At 39.8% G+C, this 18,565-nt stretch overlaps 2 protein-coding genes across 2 annotated transcripts; both read left to right on the plus strand.

Annotated features, from left to right (window-relative positions):
- Nucleotides 1-2,674: 2,674 nt before the first annotated feature.
- TM4SF1 (transmembrane 4 L six family member 1) lies at nucleotides 2,675-8,153 on the plus strand. The gene is made up of 5 exons (XM_017835431.1): nucleotides 2,675-3,469; nucleotides 5,247-5,336; nucleotides 5,424-5,572; nucleotides 6,315-6,480; nucleotides 8,049-8,153. Exons 1-5 carry the CDS (start codon nucleotides 3,293-3,295, stop codon nucleotides 8,097-8,099), a joined length of 633 nt encoding a protein of 210 aa, XP_017690920.1. The 5' UTR covers nucleotides 2,675-3,292; the 3' UTR covers nucleotides 8,100-8,153.
- A 1,517-nt stretch (nucleotides 8,154-9,670) lies between these two features.
- On the plus strand, nucleotides 9,671-15,194 carry TM4SF18 (transmembrane 4 L six family member 18). Its single transcript, XM_017835430.1, has 6 exons — nucleotides 9,671-10,600; nucleotides 11,453-11,663; nucleotides 13,274-13,363; nucleotides 14,022-14,164; nucleotides 14,261-14,441; nucleotides 14,851-15,194. Exons 2-6 carry the CDS (start codon nucleotides 11,487-11,489, stop codon nucleotides 14,863-14,865), a joined length of 606 nt encoding a protein of 201 aa, XP_017690919.1. The 5' UTR covers nucleotides 9,671-10,600; nucleotides 11,453-11,486; the 3' UTR covers nucleotides 14,866-15,194.
- Nucleotides 15,195-18,565: the final 3,371 nt, after the last annotated feature.

Here is an 18,565-nt window from a genome sequence, read left to right on the forward strand (position 1 = left end):
ATATTAATGGAGTTCAGGTATCAACTTTTTTTGTGTGGCACTTTTCTTTGCTGTTGCAGCTCACTTTCTTCTGTTGATTATGATGAAATCCCTTTGGGAATCTGGTTCAGGGTGGAGGTGCTAGATGTGGTTGTAATTTACTTTTGTAGGAGAAATATGATACTTCGCAGTTTTCTTTTTCTTGGTAAAATTCTATGGTCTTGTGGAGTTTGGGTAGGGGCTTTTTGATAAACTGCTCCTCTTTACAATAGGTAAACTTAGGACTTGTCCAAAAGTACAGCAAGTGTTTCCAATACACTGTTGAGCTGGAGAAACTAATTTCTGTTATTTCTGTTGGGCTGGTTGAGGAGCTGATACAGAAAGCTGGAGAATATTCAGCTTTTCAGAACTTAAATGTAGAGAACTCTTCTACTGTTTTTGAGATCTTCTGCTTTTTGGCATCAGGAAACACTAGTTTCTTTCTAACATCTACATTTTGTGAAAGAAGTAGACTTCTGTCTTCCTGCTGCAACAGAAGAGCCAAAGAAACAAGGACTATTTAGGTGGGGGGTTTGTTTTATAGAGGGGCTGCTGATCCTTCCATGTGAAAATAGCCTTGGTATTAGATACCTCAATAATTGGACAAGGCATCTAATTTTAGCCACTTCTCTGCATGAAGGGTTAGTGTCCTGCCCTATGCAGCACTGTTCTGCTGACAGACTTTAACCTGCAGAGTTGATGACCTGGGGACACAAGCCAGTTGCTGTAATTGTTTATGAACCATCTTGTCCTGCCAGGGGAGGATAGGAAAGTCTTTGGCAATGGTCCTACCTGCTGAACCTTAGTGTGCTATCAAAATTGCTTCACTGCCCCTTTGATGATCCTGTCCTTCCTGTACCACACTGCTTTAGGTACTTCTAAGCAAGAGCTGAGGGCTGAACCTAGGATCTAAACTTAGGATTTAGTCTAGACTTCTATTGGATTTAATAACACTGGGTACTGGATTTTAATATGTGTTCTTTGTGGTAGGCATCAGAGCTACAGAAATTGTCCTGTGAGGGAGAAACAGTGGAGTTTCCCATGGGCCATGGGGAAGCAAATGTGAGGGTGTATGCAATTATCTCACCTCTCCAAGTGCAAACTCTGTGGTTCTTGTATAAAAGACTCAAAACCCAATTCTGGTTTTGTTTACACTAGTGTAAACTCAGATGGTGCTGGAGCATGTCACAGGCTGCCACTTGGGCCCTGCTCTTTCTCAGGTTCAGAAGCCTGTGTTTGCCTACTGCTTGTCTGTGAGTACATTTCGTAGTTTAAAACTCAATATGCCCACGATGCATTCAAAAAATCCACCGCTGCTCAACTTGCCAAGCAGTAAAATTAGGATTTATGAAGCAAACAGGCCCACAAAGTAAAAAAGCTCAAGATTTTTGTGATCTATATGAACTACTGTTGTATTGTTGGAGGGGTGTTGGTTCTAACTGCAGCCTGCAATGCCTCATATGCTTTATTTTAAATATAGACTTGATTTTAAATATAGGAAGTTCTTGATTATGTAAAATTTTATTTCAATCAAGTGTTTAGAAAACCATTATGTAGGTTATGAGTAGAACAGTTTTTAAACCTATGTCCCTGTGGCCATCTGTATGCTGTGGTTGTTGAGGCGGGAGGAAGGGTATTGGGTGGGGTGTTTTGTGGAGGAGTGGTTTGGGTTTTTTTAGTGTAACACAATAAAAGGACTTTTCAGTTGAGCAGCCATCTCCTTCTGCAGAGGAAACTTGCAGGTTAATGTTTATGCTTGTTTTAGTCATCAGAGGTGAAGTGCACAATAATGGCCAGCCCGTGTTTCTACAATTGGAGGATATTTCTCATGATGAAGGAAGTCTCCAAGGTCAGCAGCTACAATACCCGGAGAAGTTACATCACAAACATCACAGGCCCACAGCTGCACCAGGCTGCTCTCTCCCCACCCCTCCCCCCCGCCTTTTCTTTTTGTACACTCTCTCTCAGCTTAAGTGTTGCTCACACCTCTTGCAAGTATACCATGGATTTGATTTGGGCTTGTGTTTACTGGGTTATTTAGCTGTTAAACACCTTCCCCCCAAAAAAAACCCAAAACCAAACCTGAATGAGTGTTTTTGAAAAAATCTCACTATAGTTTTCTGATATCCTATACATTCCCAAATTCAGTTTGTCTACTTCTGGTTTTGCAGTGAGAATTATGTTGTACTGTGATGATAGTAGCAGCAGCAGCACCTCCTGGATCTAGTCTGGGCCTGTGCGTTTTACCTCTTGTCATGTGATGGGAGTGGGCATGACAGCTCACACCTCTCTGTTGAGCTGTGTATATGTGAAGAAGAAAACTTTGGGCTATTTTAGCAAAATCTGCGTGAGGGAAAAGATAAAAGGCTAGATCTTAATTTTTATAGGTCACTTGGTATCTCCCTTTATTATGCGAGTTAATCTTACTGGTACATGTTTTGGAAACTCCTGATACAATCTGTTTCTCTCTTGGTACTTTTTTGTGTGTGTGTTTCTATACATGATATTTCAGTGCAAGGACTGTCTTTTATAATCCTGCTTTTTTAAAGTAGTATTTTTCACCAGTGGTTCAGCTATTACCAAGCTCCTTACCAAATGACTATTAATCTAAATTCAGCTTGTCTTATAATGGCAAGAATAAGGACACTCCTTAGAAGCCTACCTGTTCATTTTATTTGTTTTCTAACCTCCTGGTGAGGTTTGCTGTTGTTCCATCAAAAGGACAGCACAGTGAGAGATTGCTCTGCGTACTCCTCATTGCTGCATACCTTATTCTGTTTATACCCAAAACTCTGACTCAGTACTGTTGATGTCAGCTCAGTCTTTCCCTGGCTTCAGGTTGTTCTGAATCAGTCTATAAACCTAAAATTCAAAGCTTCTTCTGACAAAGAAAACAAAACCTTTTTTCTTCAGTTCCCAACAGAACTTGTGTTGTGGTTTAAGCCTGTTGTTCACGTCTAATCATGTTCACCAGTGATCATTTCAAGCATCATATATTAGAGTGAAATTACCTAGTATTCAATATTTCCTTGATTGCGTTTGGTTCATCAACAATTACTGCATTTAAAAAGGGCGGTGGCGTTCTGCCGTCCCTGCTCCCTCGCTCTGCAATTGGGAAGGGTGGTTAGGAAGGGTTGTAAACGTCATCCAGGTAGCTAAGGTAATCCCTGGTATTTAAGGAGGTGAGAATAAACACTGGTCTTCTTTTAGGTGTGGACAGGTATGAGATTGACTAGTCCGATCCAACCTAAGGAGAATTTGTAAAGCCGAGGACATGTGTTTTGGAAGGTGTGCTAGATGTGTTGGTTATAAGTTGCTCATCCTTGCCCTGCTCTGCATTGTGGCCAACATTTTACTTTATTTTCCCAATGGCGAAACAAGATTTGCTTCAGAGCATCACCTTGGCAAATACGTAGAGTGCCTTCACGGCATTCTAGGTGGAGGCTTTCTGGTAAGTAATGACCTGGTGGCTTTTTTCAAGTTTATTTTGGTACGCCTCTTCTTTTACCAGTTGCATTAAATAATTCATATCTCATCAGCAGGAAACTCTATAGTTGTATAAAAAAAATTAGCTATATTATCCTAGAGGTGTTATTAATTACTGTTGGTTATCTTATCTGCAAGATTATGTCAGTTTAAAGCTAAAAAAATCATAGGGTCTAGGTTACAGAATCCAAATGCAAGCCAAGCCTCTCAGCAGGTCACAGTTTGCAAAAAGGGTTAATTTTTTTCTTTTTTGTTATTGAATCACTGTCCTTTTAAATCTCCCTAACTAACTAGCATTTACTTACAATTCCTTAGTTTCTGTTATCTGAGAGGTTGACAGTTATTTCTCTGCCTTAGCTACTTACTGGACTTGATGATTTAAGGGTTGGACTTGATGATTTCAGAGGTCTTTTCCAACCTGGTTGATTTTATGATTCTATTCAGAGGAATCGAGTAGCAGTTGTCAAAGCTTTGCATTTGAGTAACAGCAAAGGATGAAGAATCAAGTGTGTTCATTATATGATATTGTTAATGTGAAGCTATTATTTTCTACCTTTTCAGTTTTGTGGACCACATTGTAGCATATTTAACTCCCCTGACTCCAGGCTTCCTTTTTCATCTGCTTTTAAAAGGCCTCAGAAAGAGGCTACAAGTCCTTTTCAACCCTTAACATTCTGTGATTCTGTGATCTTAAGGCATCTGCAAATCACAGGTTGAAAACAATTGTGCTCTGTGTAGTGAGAGGAGTTTACAGTGTGTTACAGCCCCATTGGAACCTAGACTGAGATTTGCAAAGACTGGGCTTCACACAAGAGAATAATGCAAGTGAAATCAATGGAACTGCTCCTGCAACACACTTGTACAACTTCTTCTGGACCTGCAGCACTGGGGCTCAGCAGTAGGTTTGAGTAAGGGCTGACAAGTAGGTGTCTGTTCAACTGGATAGTTCTTATTTTAGTTTCTTGTTAAATAAGTCTATGCAGTTTGCAGGTAACTCTTTACTCTTTCTGTATGATTTTCCAGAGTACTCCTGGGTGTAGATTCTTTATAAGTGGACTCTATTAAAGTGCTGTTTGTGCTGGTGGGAGGATCCTCTTTTTAATCAGCTCTACTCCTTCTTGATTTTATGCTAAAAGCTCTGGAGTATGGATAATTTATGTTTCTTACAGATAGCTTCTGCTCTGTTACTTTGCATTTCTGTCACTGGAAACTGGTTGTGAAAACTTGGAGAAAGGTAGATGTCTGTAATGAGATGTTTGTCTGAATTGGGCAAAATATTGCTAGACTTTCTACACCAATCAGGTGTAGAGGTTTGTCACACAAGCAGTGATGACTGCTCTTAAGTAACTAGTATATTGGCAGTAGCTGTTTTTTAGATAAATAATTGAGACATCTTGTAGGCTCATTTAGCAGAAAGTGAATGCCTTCTTTTGCAAAGCATTTCGTTTGCAGGATACAGCCTTAAATGTGAACAAAAGCTTTCAAAGCTGAAATACTTTAAATGGAACAATACATCAACAGGCTCTTTCTGCATTTAAGTGCTGTGTATAAACAAAGTGGCAGTAGAAATACACCTGTCCTGGGGTATCCTGGCAAGATGACTACTGTGTTAAATAGGAGTAAAGCTGAATCACCTGTACAGGCTGACCAAGAAGTAACATAAATGAATGCAGTGTGAGGACTGTGTTTTATCTGCCCTCTCTGTGCAACCAAAACGAACGCTGTGTTTGCTCCATACCCAGGTACTCATTCCAGCTGCAGTGTTCATTGGGCTGCACAATGGGGACTGCTGTGGCTGCTTTGGCCATGGGGGCTGTGGGAAGAGCTGTGTGGTAAGTGAGCCTGTACACCCCAGTCCCGGCTAGTCCCAAACACCAGATGATGGCTGTGCTGAAAGTTCATGTTTGTCTGCTGTGCAGATGCTGTCCTCGGTTCTGGCAGCCTTTGTTGGGATCCTTGGCTCTGGATACTGTATAATCATTTCAGCACTGGGCTTGTCTCAAGGACCATATTGTTTTACCCACCTACAGAGAAACTGGATCTATCCTTTCGCTGATTCCTCTGGAGGGTAAGTTGTCTGTTCTTGAGGATGTTATATCTTACCCCACGTACACATGGGCTTTATTCCAGTACCTTTCAGCAATAACCAGTAACGATATATCAAGATTCATTCATAATTTTATGCTTCTCACTCACTAAGAGCTAAACAAATGGCATCAGTTACCCACACTGTTATAATATGAAACCAAATCAATAGAAAAAATATATAATTATATATATAGTATATAATATATATAGTATATACTCTATGTATATATTATATATAGATAATTAAATCTATATATCATATACTGTTCATGTCCCTGAACATCTCTAACAAAGTATAAAGTTTTATGACTTTGAGGGATTTTCAACCTATGATAGTGGTTGTTATGAAATTTGTCATATGATTTGTGTAAGAGTCTGTTTTGTCAGGCTTGCTTCTGAAGTTGCTTTGTGTTAGCTTGAAGTGGTACAATGGCTGACAGAGCTTAAGGAGTGTTTGGACGATACTGTCAGGCACATGTGTGACTCTTGGGGATGGTCCTGTGCAAGGCCAGGAGTTGGACTCGATGATCCTTGTGGGTCCCTTCCAACTCAGCATATTTGGTGATTCTGTGAAACTTTGCATGGAATAAACACTGATTTTTCTGTTCCCACTTGGAGTGAATATCCCTGGTGCAGTTACAGACTAGGCATAGTTTGGTTCTAGTGTATGGTAAGCATCCACTCTGACACAATGTTAATACACGTTTAATTGCTGTGTACAGGTACTTGTTTGAGTATAACAAGTGGTCTGAATGTCAAGAACCTCAAAACATCGTGCAGTGGAATGTCACCCTCTTTTCCATCCTCCTTGTCTTGGGAGGAATAGAGTTCATTCTGTGCTTCATACAGATAATCAATGGACTGTGTGGGTTGTGCAGTGACGAGGAGGTAAGTCGGTTGTAGTTATAGCCCCGCTTCTCAGATGAACAGGAAACAGTATTATTACTGATGCTACTGTGGAGTCTTACTCAGCAGTTACTTTTTAGATATTCATAAGCAACAAGTTCCCTGTGCAACACGTTTTATAGCCCAGTTGTGTTTAGCATTTTCATGTAGTGTTTGGCCACGTGCGTTCAGCTGATTGCTCAGCTCTCACAGTAACATTAGTCTGCATGGGAGCAAGGAGCTGGAAGGCTTTTATCTGCTCAGTGGCACATGTGATCATCAGCACTATATAGGTGATATAACTGAGACACTGATCTCTTGGTGGTTGTGGTCTTTGCCTAAACCATGGTTGCATAGTGTGATGCTTGTTCTAACTATATTGCATTAGCCTTGTGTTTTGCCCACAGCAGCTCATAAACTACTGATAATATGCTGCATGTAATGAAAACTGCAGCATCCTGGCCCTGCTTAGTAAAATTAAGATAAGAGAAGGAGTTAAATTTTACAGCTAATAAAATCTGCAGACAGGTCTGAAGGGGTTTTGAAGGTGGATTTTTTTGAGTGAGGAAAGGGAATTTCCTCCAAATTTCTTTAAAGCCTTGTTAAACAGTTTGGGCATATTGTTAAAATCAGTATCATAGTGGTAGTGTTGGCTTAAGGTATGAACCAGATATCATTTGTATCACACATTGTAGAAAAGAATGTGTTTCACATTTTTAATTGATATAGTTGAGTGCTGGGGGTTTTTCAAAGCTATTACTGTCTTCTTCCTCCTGTCTTCCATGGTCTAAATGCAGTACAGAAGAGGCATGCTATGGTTGTCTAAATTTGGTCAGGTTAATTTTTTCATTTATATTTGGGACACAATATTAGCATTCTTTCCATTAATATGTTAATATGTTTCTTTCTTTTTGTTCCCCTAGACATATGTTTGCTAGAAACCTGACAATGCATTGATGTCCCTGCGTGTGTGTAATGCAATGAGTATTCTGTGGATTTTTTTAAAACATTCCATGCATCCTGAAATACACATTGTTGTCAAACTGTGCTGTTGCCATCAATTTAACTGACTTGGGGCCAGCCTTTGTTATTGGAGTCATATACAGGTTTGTCACTAACCTGCCTGTACTTAAAGGCAAAATGTATCCTGAATTTCTTTGGTTCATTTTATCTTAGTACAGGCAGTTGCCTGAACACATCACTAAAGAGGCTTTATTTATTTTTTTTCTTTATACTGACACAACGGCTCTGTACTTTATCTCGCTTTCCCAATAAAGTTGCTCTTTCATTCTGATCTTGGAATGAACACAAACCAAATCTAGTCTGGCCTGGATATAAATGAATACTGGGTTTTGGGTAGATACATGCACTTCACCTTTTCAGGATTTTTCTGAACTTCCCCTGTATTTCACAAATAAAGATTTGTATTAAAAATACCCATCAGGTGTCAATGATTCCTTCCCTGCCCATGCTGAAACACTGCCTGCCTGGTCTTGGAGTAAAGGACAGTGGTGGCATGAGAATGTGGATATAATGCAGTCAGGTTATAACCTGCTTTTCCTCTCCAACAGGCTCTGCCAGAGTGGAACTGCTTCACTGCTTGGTTTGGATCATTTAGCTGAATCAACAAGGGTTCAGCAGCAGCTCTGTGACAGATACAGCCGCACATGTGGAATCCTAGTCCTGGCTGGCAGTTCCCAAAGGGGTCCCCGTGCAGCTGAATCCAGCTGTGAGTCCCCTCTGTCCCCCCCAAGGGGGATCACCTTCTGACTGCTCCATTACAGGAGCATTACAGGACACAAAACAAAATGTGGGCCTGACTCTCGTTTTTTACCTCACTCAGTAGACCCTCAGGCCTCACAGTGTTGGGGGAATACAGTCCAAATTCAGGTCAGCAGAAACAGATTAATCTGAAATACCTGACTTCACCAGTAAGCAGCCTGGAGGCATTATTGTAAGCTACTGGGCAAGAACCTCTGAGGTATAGCTTGTAGCATATTAGAGTGAATGTTTTATCACAAGTAAATCTGAGTAACGTGCTGCCAACAGCATTGCTGGCAAGGTCAGTATGCAGCTGGTAGTGGCAATTTTCAAGTGAAAACCAAAATGTGACATGCTGTTTACTTCAGAGAAATGAGTCTCGCTTTTGGTATGTAGCTGTTAATGTTGTCTTTGAAAAGAGGCAAGTTGATTTCTATTTATGGGAGAAAAGCTCCCATGGGCGTCAGTGCATCCTTAGGCCATTTGTAACTAGGAGGATGGTCTTTAAAGGTAGACAGAAACTTGAGAGGTATCTCAGGCTGTCCACACAGTCGAGTCTGCCCTGTACAAATGAGTATCTGAAAAAAAGAAATTAACTGTGAAAACAAAATTGTACACACACATCCACAGCAGCAAAAGAACTCACAGATGGGAAGAGTTTGTGTTTTGAATCTCAGGATACATGATTTTTGCAATAGCATTTATTCATACCTAAATACATAGAAGTAGTTGAGAGTTTTAATGACGTTTGTTGTATTTATCCCTGTCTTGCTCTGCTATGGGAGGAAGGAAGGACAATATGTGCATGCACATGTGTATACACACAAAATTCCTTGCAGCTGTGCAATACAGTGTCTTTGTATGTGAAGAAACACTGTTTGAAAAAACATCTGCAAGTTTAAATGGGTGTGGAAGGAGAGAAGTGGAGAAGAGAATCCCCAGTGGAGCCAGGTATAATGCCATGCAACTCAGAGATTTTTGCCTTTATGCTTGCATAATGGTTATTTGTCTTTCTGGTACACACAATTAATAAAGAACTGAAACAATTTTAAAAATTGCAATTGATGGAATGATTAGGGTAGATTAGGATTTAAAACTTCAGCTCAGATCCATGTAGCACTAATGCACAACATTACTACTCATTATTTATGTTGTTATGTGAAAAAAGACCAGTTGGATTCCTTTGTTGCCTGGTGCCTAACACAGTGTTTTGGGAGGTTTATCAACTATATTGTGGAGAAGCAGTTGGTTTAGGTTGTATTCATTTCAGTTGGCAGAGAAGTCACTCATCCAGAGTAAACATGACTTTTCGGTAACAGTCTTGGCATCAACTCATGGATAATGACAGCAACGGGAAGGCAGTGCTTGCAACACTTGGTAAGATATTTGAGAAACTGTCTTACAGATTTGCTTAATTCTTAGTATAGAATGGTTGTTTCCTATTCTAGTGATTTTGTGTGCCAGCAAAATAACCACACTATGATTTGGTATTTGCAGAGCTCAGTTTGAATACAAACTAAGTTGTGATCTGGACTGCTGTACTGCAGAACAAATGCTGCTTCAGGCATTGTTTCCCAAGTTAGTTTCTTCTAATCAGAACAGCTTATAATAGAAGTAGCAGCAAATTTCATTATAAAATAAGCTGCTTACTATTAATTTTGGCCTCTGCTTTTAGGAAAAAATATTTCAGCCTGTTACATGATCTCTGAGTTTTTAATAAAAGATCAGTCATGAAGATCTGATATGTGTACTTTTAATGCAGCTGTTTTCTCTGCTATATAAGGCACAGCGTTGATGACAGGAGTTCTGTCTTTGCCTGTGAGTCTGAAAAGGCAGGTTTGCTACTACTTCTGATTGGAGGGAGACCTGAAAAAAAGTGTCCATAGTGATTAGAGAGTAAAACAGGAGATATGGGAAAATCAAAATGAGACCTCTTAGAAAAAGAGGAGAGTCACAGCAGAGAAGGGTAGAAAAACAGTGTAATTGTGTGAGTACCACCATGCCCATTTCCTTGTGTGATCTCATTCAAAGCAATAGTATGGTATTAGTTACAATATGCAATCCAAAGAGCTTTTATGAGATGATGTGAGAAGCCTCATGTGTGCAGAGCCTGAAACAGCTCATGAGGAAACAGAAGGAAAATGTATTGTGACATCATTGCTTCTAAAATCAGCCTTCCTGCATTTGATAGAGCCCCATTTTTTTGTTCTCTGACTACAACTTTCCTATTGAGTAAAGCCTAAGCTCATTCTAGAGTTACTTTTCTGATGACTCACAGGGGTGTAGACTGAAGGCTTGGGTCAAGCTGTGTTCAGACCACTCCAGCTCTGTGTTACTGGCACAGATGTTTAGTTGCTCAGGGGTAAGGGAGTGATGGCATGTGACAATGGGGAAGCTGTGTGACTTTGGCTTTGCACAGTGCAAACAGCAGGCATTTCGAAAAAACAGCCAGACCTTTTGTCCCGCACAAGAAGTCACGTGTACGTAGGTTAGGTCTGTAGCTGTGCAAGCTCAGCTGTAAGCACAGAATGAAACAATTGGAGAAATAGCAGGATTTGATTTGAAAAACAGTTGAGCCACGTAATGCTGTGCGAAAGAGTAATTGATTAAAAGTGTGACAGTATGTCTGCCTGGCAGTTTCTAACCAGTGTTATTTGGGCTTCTGTACTCTCTGCATGATGGGCCAGACTCAGCCTGGTGTTTCTGTGCGACTGTCCCAAGTCAGCAACAAGTTCCCCCTTAGGGCTCTGTTACTAAATCTGTCGTGTGAGGCAAAGTGTGGCCTTCTATACAGAGACTGAATATTTCTCATCTGACAGCCCTCTTCCCCATGCTGCACTGAGGCTGAACAACGTGCCTCTGTCACAAACTGTCTGTGTTACAGTTTGTATTCTGGGGAGGAGGAGGGCATTTTTGAGCAGTCACTAGGAAATGAGAGCTCTGAATTTCCTTCCTGAGTCTGACTCCTAGATATATTTCATTTGGAAGATCACAAAGGAGGATCTTTTAGAAGGGAAATGGCTACTTAAAGACGTGCTTAGTTTAGGACAGCGAGTTTACATAGCGATATTCATCTGTTGTTCAGCTAACTATTAAGCACTTCTGTCCCTGGAATCACACCCCAGTCACTGGTTCCTGTGAATATGAAATGACTGAAACAGGCTGGGGAGGTCAAAACACTTTTTATATTTAAAATCTTGTAATCTTTTGTTAGCTTAGAAGAGCAAAATTTCCAAAGTTCTTGAGAGATGGCTTTAGAGACATGTGGAAGCTGTTTGAGTTGCCTGCTGATACCTCTTGCACTTTGGAGTATTGTTGTGAACATCCTCCTGTACTTCCCAAATGGGAAAGCTCTGCATGCAGCCAGTTACCAGCTCCCCAGCTACGTGTGGTATTTTGAAGGGATCTATTTCTCAGGTGTGATGGTAAGTGCTCATTCTATGGGTTTTTAGTGAATTGCATTCTACTGCAAATGATATTGGGTTACTCTTCAGCAATGCAATTGTGCTTTTAAAGAATATATGGATTACTTTGGCAAAATCACCGTAGGCAAAAAACTCAATCAGATTTAAAAAAAGTTAATATACTGAACGACAAGCTAGGTAAACTATTTAATGTGTATACTATTTAATGTGTATACTATTTAACATGAGTGATTTTGCAGGGTGGGTTTTTTTCTGCTGTCTTTTTGTTTATGCATAATTTACGCTTGTATTATGAAGGCAGACACTATGTTGATTTAGTCCTCTAGGAAGGTTGAATTACAGCTCTGTTACCAAAACAAAATGAAACAAAAACTTCTCGTAATGGTTCAGATGTTTTTAAGAGCTGTACGTAGTCCCGTATTTAGAAGACTGGATACAGTTCACAATGCATCAGATGCCACCGTTGTCAGGTTGAATACAGAGAATTGTCTCACTGTGATTGTCATAGTAGGATTTTCCCCATTACATTTGTAGTATGTTCACCTGCAGTAATAAACTACCATGGAGTTGCCCGCTGTTCATGCTGTTCCCTATATTCATAAACAGCTGTATACTCAGGGATAGAAAGCAGTTATGTGATCAAAGTGCATTACACACAATCAGTGCTTGAAAAGGGCTCATCTGCATAAGTGAGGGTTTTTTATGAAGATGCTGAAGAGAGAGTTACTTCTTTTGAAATTGTGTATTCTCCATAAAGCAGAAGAAAAATCTTATCTTTTCTATCAGAGGAAAAAAACCTATCAGACAGAGGATTCAAACAGAAAAACAGTTGCAAATTTGGGAAAAAGTTAACTGCAATAGTGATATTGATATTTTGAAGCATTTTTAGCCTTAAGATTATTACCAATTTATTAAAAATGCATATGTCATTGTGTTACCAACAGGTCAGCAGCATGCAAGAGGATAATGCTTTGATTCAGAAACATTCCTTACTCATATTTCCCCTTTCAAACTAGTGCCTCTCTGAGTGGCAGTTTGTGGTTCTGGAGTCTAGATCCTATTTATCAAAACGATTCTAGGATCAAGCTGAAATAATGCAGTAGTCTGAGAAAATCAGTGTAGGTACTTGACAGAGAAAACAAATGAAAGTCCAGGTGAATTTAATTAGCAGCTTGCACTACTGACTTTTTCTAGCGTGACTGTGTTGGTAAGGAAGGCAATACCCTGATCCGTGTACCTGTGTCAGCAAGAAGCTGTTGAACTGATGTGGCTGTATCAATAAAACATCAATACCAACATTTCGTTGGTATTGATTCTCTTACTTGTGAACTCGGTTTCATTGTTTCAGGTTCACTAGTGTAGCTGTGCCCAAGCTCATAGCACTTTACTGTGGTGGGAGACACTGTGCTCGTCTTTCAAGCACAAGTGCAGTGACAGCCTAGTAAAGCCACTCCAGTTCCATGTGTGCCTTGAGTAATTGTGCTCTCCCACAGATCAGCTTTAAAATCTCAAGGGAGCACAAGAAATGCAGTCCCTGCTTTCCATAGGTAAAGGAGTCTTTGGCTTAGTATCTGCAGTCATCTCACTGACCTTATGATGTCCCCTTACAGATCCTTCTTTTGGCAGTAATTCTGATGACGCTGGAGTGTAGCATATTCTATCGGTGCTGCCAGAGTGAGAGCTGTAACAAAACCTACAGAGTGAGTCTGTGTTTTATATCTCTGCATCTCCTTAGCTTTTGTTTTGAGTGCCTTCCTGCTCCCATGGTTCCAGCACATCCTTCTGCCCCCTCTACTGTTCGTATTCACTTCCTTTCAAAGAGGATTCTAAATTGGGTTACAAGGTCACAGAAAGTATAGCTTCTTCCTTCTGATGCATAAGCAGGATGAAAGAAAACTAGACACATACTCCCCCTAAATTCTTGTAAAATAAAATAAGAATGTAAAAGGCCTGAGTACATCAATAAAGTGCCCCAACTAAATAGATTCATGCCTTTGCCTGTCTTATTTGGAAGTTATTTTTTCCACTAATGACTCAATATATGCTATCTGGAATGCAGACTATTTAATCCATGGTTGGGTTTCCTGTTGTATTTTGGGAAAAATTTACAAAACTGCAAGTTTAAAAAAACCCACCCAAACAATATTGTAACTTATTATGGAACTGTCTTAATGTCTTAATCTTTATTTTGCATGTGTGTGCTTTTACTATTCTTTACCTGCTATTTTTCTTTTTGAATTTTGAATATTGAGAAAATCAAATGTGAAATTCAGCCCCAAGAAAGTAGCTAGGCAGACTGAACGACTGTTTGCTGTGGACACTGCCCCTCAGAGTAATATTTCTCTCTCTTTACTCCAGAGTTTTATTTCAATTGTGCTAGCCCTGCTTGGAGTTGCTTTCTCAGGATACAGTTGCATCATTTTTACCCTGGGTTTGATTCAAGGCCCTTTCTGTAATTCATCAAGTGGATGGGATTATATTTTCAAAGACACTGCTGGGGGGTAAGGAACATCAGTGTAACTCTTCTGCAAGAAATTGTTCATAAAAAAAATAGTCAGACACATTTTTCTTACTTCACACTGGTGTTTCTCTAACAGGTACCTCACAGATTACCCTGCCTGGTCTCGATGCACAGAACCTGCTAACATAGTGGAGTGGAATGTCATTTTACTCTCCATTCTCATAGCTCTCAGTGGGCTGCAGCTGATCATCTGTTTTCTCAAAGTGGCTGCCGAGTTGAAGCGAACGCTCTGTGGGAACTATTCTGTTTTTGTCCAGGTAACAAAACATCTGAGGTTAATTTCTTCAGCACCTCCAGGTCAGTTTAGCTACAGAAACTTCTCCTAGTTGAGGACTTACCCTTTTGGTTTATGCATTCTCTATGCTAGTGCATTTTTTTTACCAGAGGTTATGTATTGATAATACATTTTTTGTTTTTGATTAATCTGCTAATTCTTTGTGGTATACAGGAATTGGTGGCTGCTCACTCTGACCTTTAGGGCTAGGACTGAGAAAAAAAAAAAAAGTGGCTGGGAATTCAGCACTAATGCCAAGTCCTTTACCCCTATGTCAGCAGAGTACTTTGCTGAGCACCTTTCTTCAAGCATTCAGTTTACAGACATTCTTACCATCATTGCTGTGGCTTTCACAGCAATGATGAGATTTGCACTTCCTTTTTTATTTGCAGGCTGGGACTCTCTGAAAATGGGAAGGAAACTGTTGCTGCCTCTCCCCCACCACCAGAAAAAGAGAGATGGCCTGTCCAACATCCATGGTGGTAGATTTGAGTGCTACAAAGACAAATGAAACCTTTCTCTTCAATCTTTGTCTCTCAAACCTCTCTGTTTTGGATGAAGTCGTTCGAACTGTTTGACGTCTACATTTTATTTTGCCTGTCTTGTTGTCCCTGGCAGGGACTCTTCAATTTTTTAACCTCCAACTTGTTGTGACAATAGGGATGTTTGAATACCATGGAACTACTTTTGTATTGAAACCACCTTTCTTTTTTTTAATAAACTGCTGTAGAACTGCTTTAATCCTCCCCTCTCATTGCTTAGACCATATGAATATTTGTGGTTCCGTAAGGGCCTGATTCAAAGCCCAATATATCAGGAGGGGTTGTTAGTGTACTGCATGAAGCCATGATTTCCTAAATGACTGAATTTTAGTTACAGAGAGACCATGATGGCCATGGAGGGCAGAGCTTACTCTGCTCCTTCCATCTTGGAAGTTCTTAACTGCAGAAAGCAATTACTGAATATGAAGTCTTCCTGCAGCAAGAACGTTAGCCAAGTCTGATTGACAGATTAAATACACAGCTCTGAAGTCAGCTGTGCTATTGGTACATGTTAGTAGCTGCACAGGGTTTCTTTTCACTTTATACTCAGAGGCAAAGGTTTTTTTCATTTTAGTCAAGTATGGTGTGACTTGACGGAGCATATGAGGAAAACTTGTGAGGACCCAGTGCTTGCTTATTAATGCTCTTCTAAGTGACCTGATGCCCTGACCTTGCTACAAGGGAAGGCTAAAGTTCTTGACAGTAATGATCAGATGAAAAAGAATAATCTGTATTTAATTAGCAGCTAAAAGGTACTTTTACTTTCTCAGAGAATTATTATTTCGTTCCCAGTGAAAATTCAAGGATTCACAACGAAGTGGACATCTGGCTCATTTTGCAGGTGCATGAGCAAGATTTGGCTGTATTCAGCACTCTGATTGTGAGAGAATGAACACCCAGTGGAAAGAGAAATATGGACTTCAGACTTGCAGTAATGCACATATCCCTATTACATCAGAACTAGTGGGATTCAGGTATATCAATGTCTAATATGAAACACTGTTAGAAATGCAAATCATACAATAAGTGTCAGCTTTGGGTAAGTTATTTATAAAAGTATAGAATATATCAGCCATTTAATTCAGTTTAAGACAATATTAAGATTTTGCCTTCATATTCCTTTATCAGGTTGTTTTGAAAAGCTGATTTCTTCCTGTAGGATTTGATTTTAATTGCTTAGTTTCTATTAAGTTGCAAGAAGTAATAAAATAATTAATGATGTTTAAGAATGGGGCTAGTCTTTTGGGAGATGGTTTGAGGTGGCATAGCTGGTCAGAGGTGCATGATAGAAATACATGATTATAAAATGAGGACTCTGTCACTGCATACTTGTTTTTCTTTAGGCTTAAATATGCAACATGTAATTTATCTACTTAAATGCTAATCCTACATTCTCATGGATTTGTGAATGCTGTTTGTGGGGAGAAGGAAAAGAAAGAAAACTTAACAATCAACCCATACTCCTACCGAACATCTTGGACAATCTTGAGGATTTCATGCCTGCAAACTGTGGAGCTGTCTTTAATGCATCCTTTTTTATCTGATTGTGTCTGGTGAATTTTCGTTTCCACTCTACCACAGGCATCTCCTATTTTAGGGGCTTAAATTAAAGAAAGAAACATGTGGTTTATGTCTTGGTGAACTTCCTGATCTTGCAACCCCCTTTATTCATAATCCAGAATTTGGCATCTCCATTGCCATAGTCAGATTCAACTGTGACTTGACAGTTCCGCTTTTAAATGCTCAGCTTATTAATTTGAAATTTGTCGTAAGAATACTAAAGGCTAACAGTTCTATTTCCAAATTTAACAGCCAGTTGCATGCAGGGCTTTTGGATGTAAAGCAAAGTTAAATTTGATCTAATCAATATAAGTCCTGATTCAATCCTAAATATTTTGTCTCTAACAAGAGATGCTATGAGCTGTGCCTGGTAGCAAAAACAAGATTCCTGTAAAGAATGTTAATTAACTGGCTTGAAATCTAGCCATAAGCAATTACCCCAGTGGTGGTGTAGGAGGCAAGGTGACCTTCCAGCTGCAGGACACGGACCTCCTCCAACAGCAGCAGGGAGAAGTGGCCCCCAGAGGCACTACAGGGCTCACACCACACTGGAATGGGAGAAACCCTTTTTTGCACAAGTGTTCCTGAACCTGAAGTGCACGTGCTGCCTGCTGAAATCCAGATGTAAAACATCCCAGGCTCACCTGCAAGAAAGCTGCAATTTTGAGTTTATAAACTCCTGCCAGGGAGGAGTTAATGCTGAATCTGGCAGTAAGAGTTTCAGTATTATTTGTCCCTCAGAACCAGTGCATTTTGCGAGAGTATTAGGATGCTGTGTCTGGAAAAGTAATGCCATGTGTTTAAAGACTGCAACTGGAAATTGCTGTAGAGACTTGGTTTTGACCACAAGTAATTGTGGGCAGAGTTTTGTAGTAAAATACTGTGGAACCCCATCCACAACTTTTCATTTTGGGGTATATTAATCCTTATGTAGGTAAAAGTGACTCTTGCTGAAGTACCATTTCCTGATTGTTAATTCTTCTCATGTTGGATGGTTTTCCACATTGAGGAAGAATAGGGGAGGTGCCCCAGATCTTTAAAGGGTGTTTGACTGTAGAGGTTTGCAGGTGGCCAGAGCAGGAGACAGACACACATCATTCAGATCTAGGAATTGTTAAATGGTAGGGGTTCAATTCATTTTCACTGGGAGACTTTATTGAGGCCTCTTTGTCAGAATGTTCCATTTTTCGGTTGATTTGTTCTTTTTTCTTTCAAGGAAAATTTTTGAAGTAAAATATCAGCTTTATATTTTCAATGCAATTTTGGGGATTTTCAGCAGCTTCAATATGAGAAATAAGGTAAAGTGGTTTAAAACGATAATGGGATATTCATAACATCAAACTGCAGACTCAAAATTTAACCAATTAAATCAGGTCTTTTTAGGCCCTGTCTATGAAAGGAGAGAGGTTCCTGCTCTTCAGACGCCCTCTGAAGATAATACAGGGTTGGGAAGCTCAGGCACTTTGGTCAGTTTTTGAGTTCCTCAAGAAAAAGATAATAGGAGTGTGCTTGGGCACAGAGATGTCTGAAAGTTTGGGGGAGGCACCATTAAAAGTGAGAACGGAAAAATCTTACCTTTCAGAAGTTTTTGCTATATTTTAAATAAGAACAACATGAAGTTCTTTTGCAAATCAAGTAAGAGTAATTTAGAGGATTCGAGGGTCTGAGGAAAGAAATGCTCATATTTTTACCCTCAAATAAATGTGGAGATTTCAAGGGTATTGCTTGTTTGCTCTTTTGTCTTCCTCAATCCAATGGCAACCTGAAGAAATATAAACCAAATAGGCCACATATGCATGAACAACTCTGTTAGCTGAGAATTAAGTAGTGACTTTGAATTTAAGTAGTGTAACATTTTCTCATTTTTACCTCAGTTAATTTACAGATGGGTCACGTGCAACCGGGATAAGCTGATCTTTCCACTGCACCACTGACCGTCATCCATGGCAAAGAAAAAAAATTCCTACAGAAATCATTTTGAGCATCTGTCACCAACCCATGAAAC

Source organism: Lepidothrix coronata, unplaced genomic scaffold, assembly GCF_001604755.1.
Source record: "Lepidothrix coronata isolate B3197 unplaced genomic scaffold, Lepidothrix_coronata-1.0 Scaffold256, whole genome shotgun sequence".
NCBI lineage: Eukaryota > Metazoa > Chordata > Aves > Passeriformes > Pipridae > Lepidothrix > Lepidothrix coronata.

Excerpts from the sequence above, each read along its gene's own strand:
- TM4SF18 (XM_017835430.1), top strand. The coding sequence starts at position 11,487 with ATGGCTTTAGAGACATGTGGAAGCTGTTTGAGTTGCCTGCTGATACCT. Across the intron at positions 11,664-13,273 it reads TCTATTTCTCAGGTGTGATG|ATCCTTCTTTTGGCAGTAAT; the intron begins GTAAGTGCTCAT and ends GTCCCCTTACAG. Across the intron at positions 13,364-14,021 it reads GCTGTAACAAAACCTACAGA|AGTTTTATTTCAATTGTGCT; the intron begins GTGAGTCTGTGT and ends TCTTTACTCCAG.
- TM4SF1 (XM_017835431.1), top strand. The coding sequence starts at position 3,293 with ATGTGTTTTGGAAGGTGTGCTAGATGTGTTGGTTATAAGTTGCTCATC. Across the intron at positions 3,470-5,246 it reads TTCTAGGTGGAGGCTTTCTG|GTACTCATTCCAGCTGCAGT; the intron begins GTAAGTAATGAC and ends CTCCATACCCAG. Across the intron at positions 5,337-5,423 it reads GCTGTGGGAAGAGCTGTGTG|ATGCTGTCCTCGGTTCTGGC; the intron begins GTAAGTGAGCCT and ends TCTGCTGTGCAG.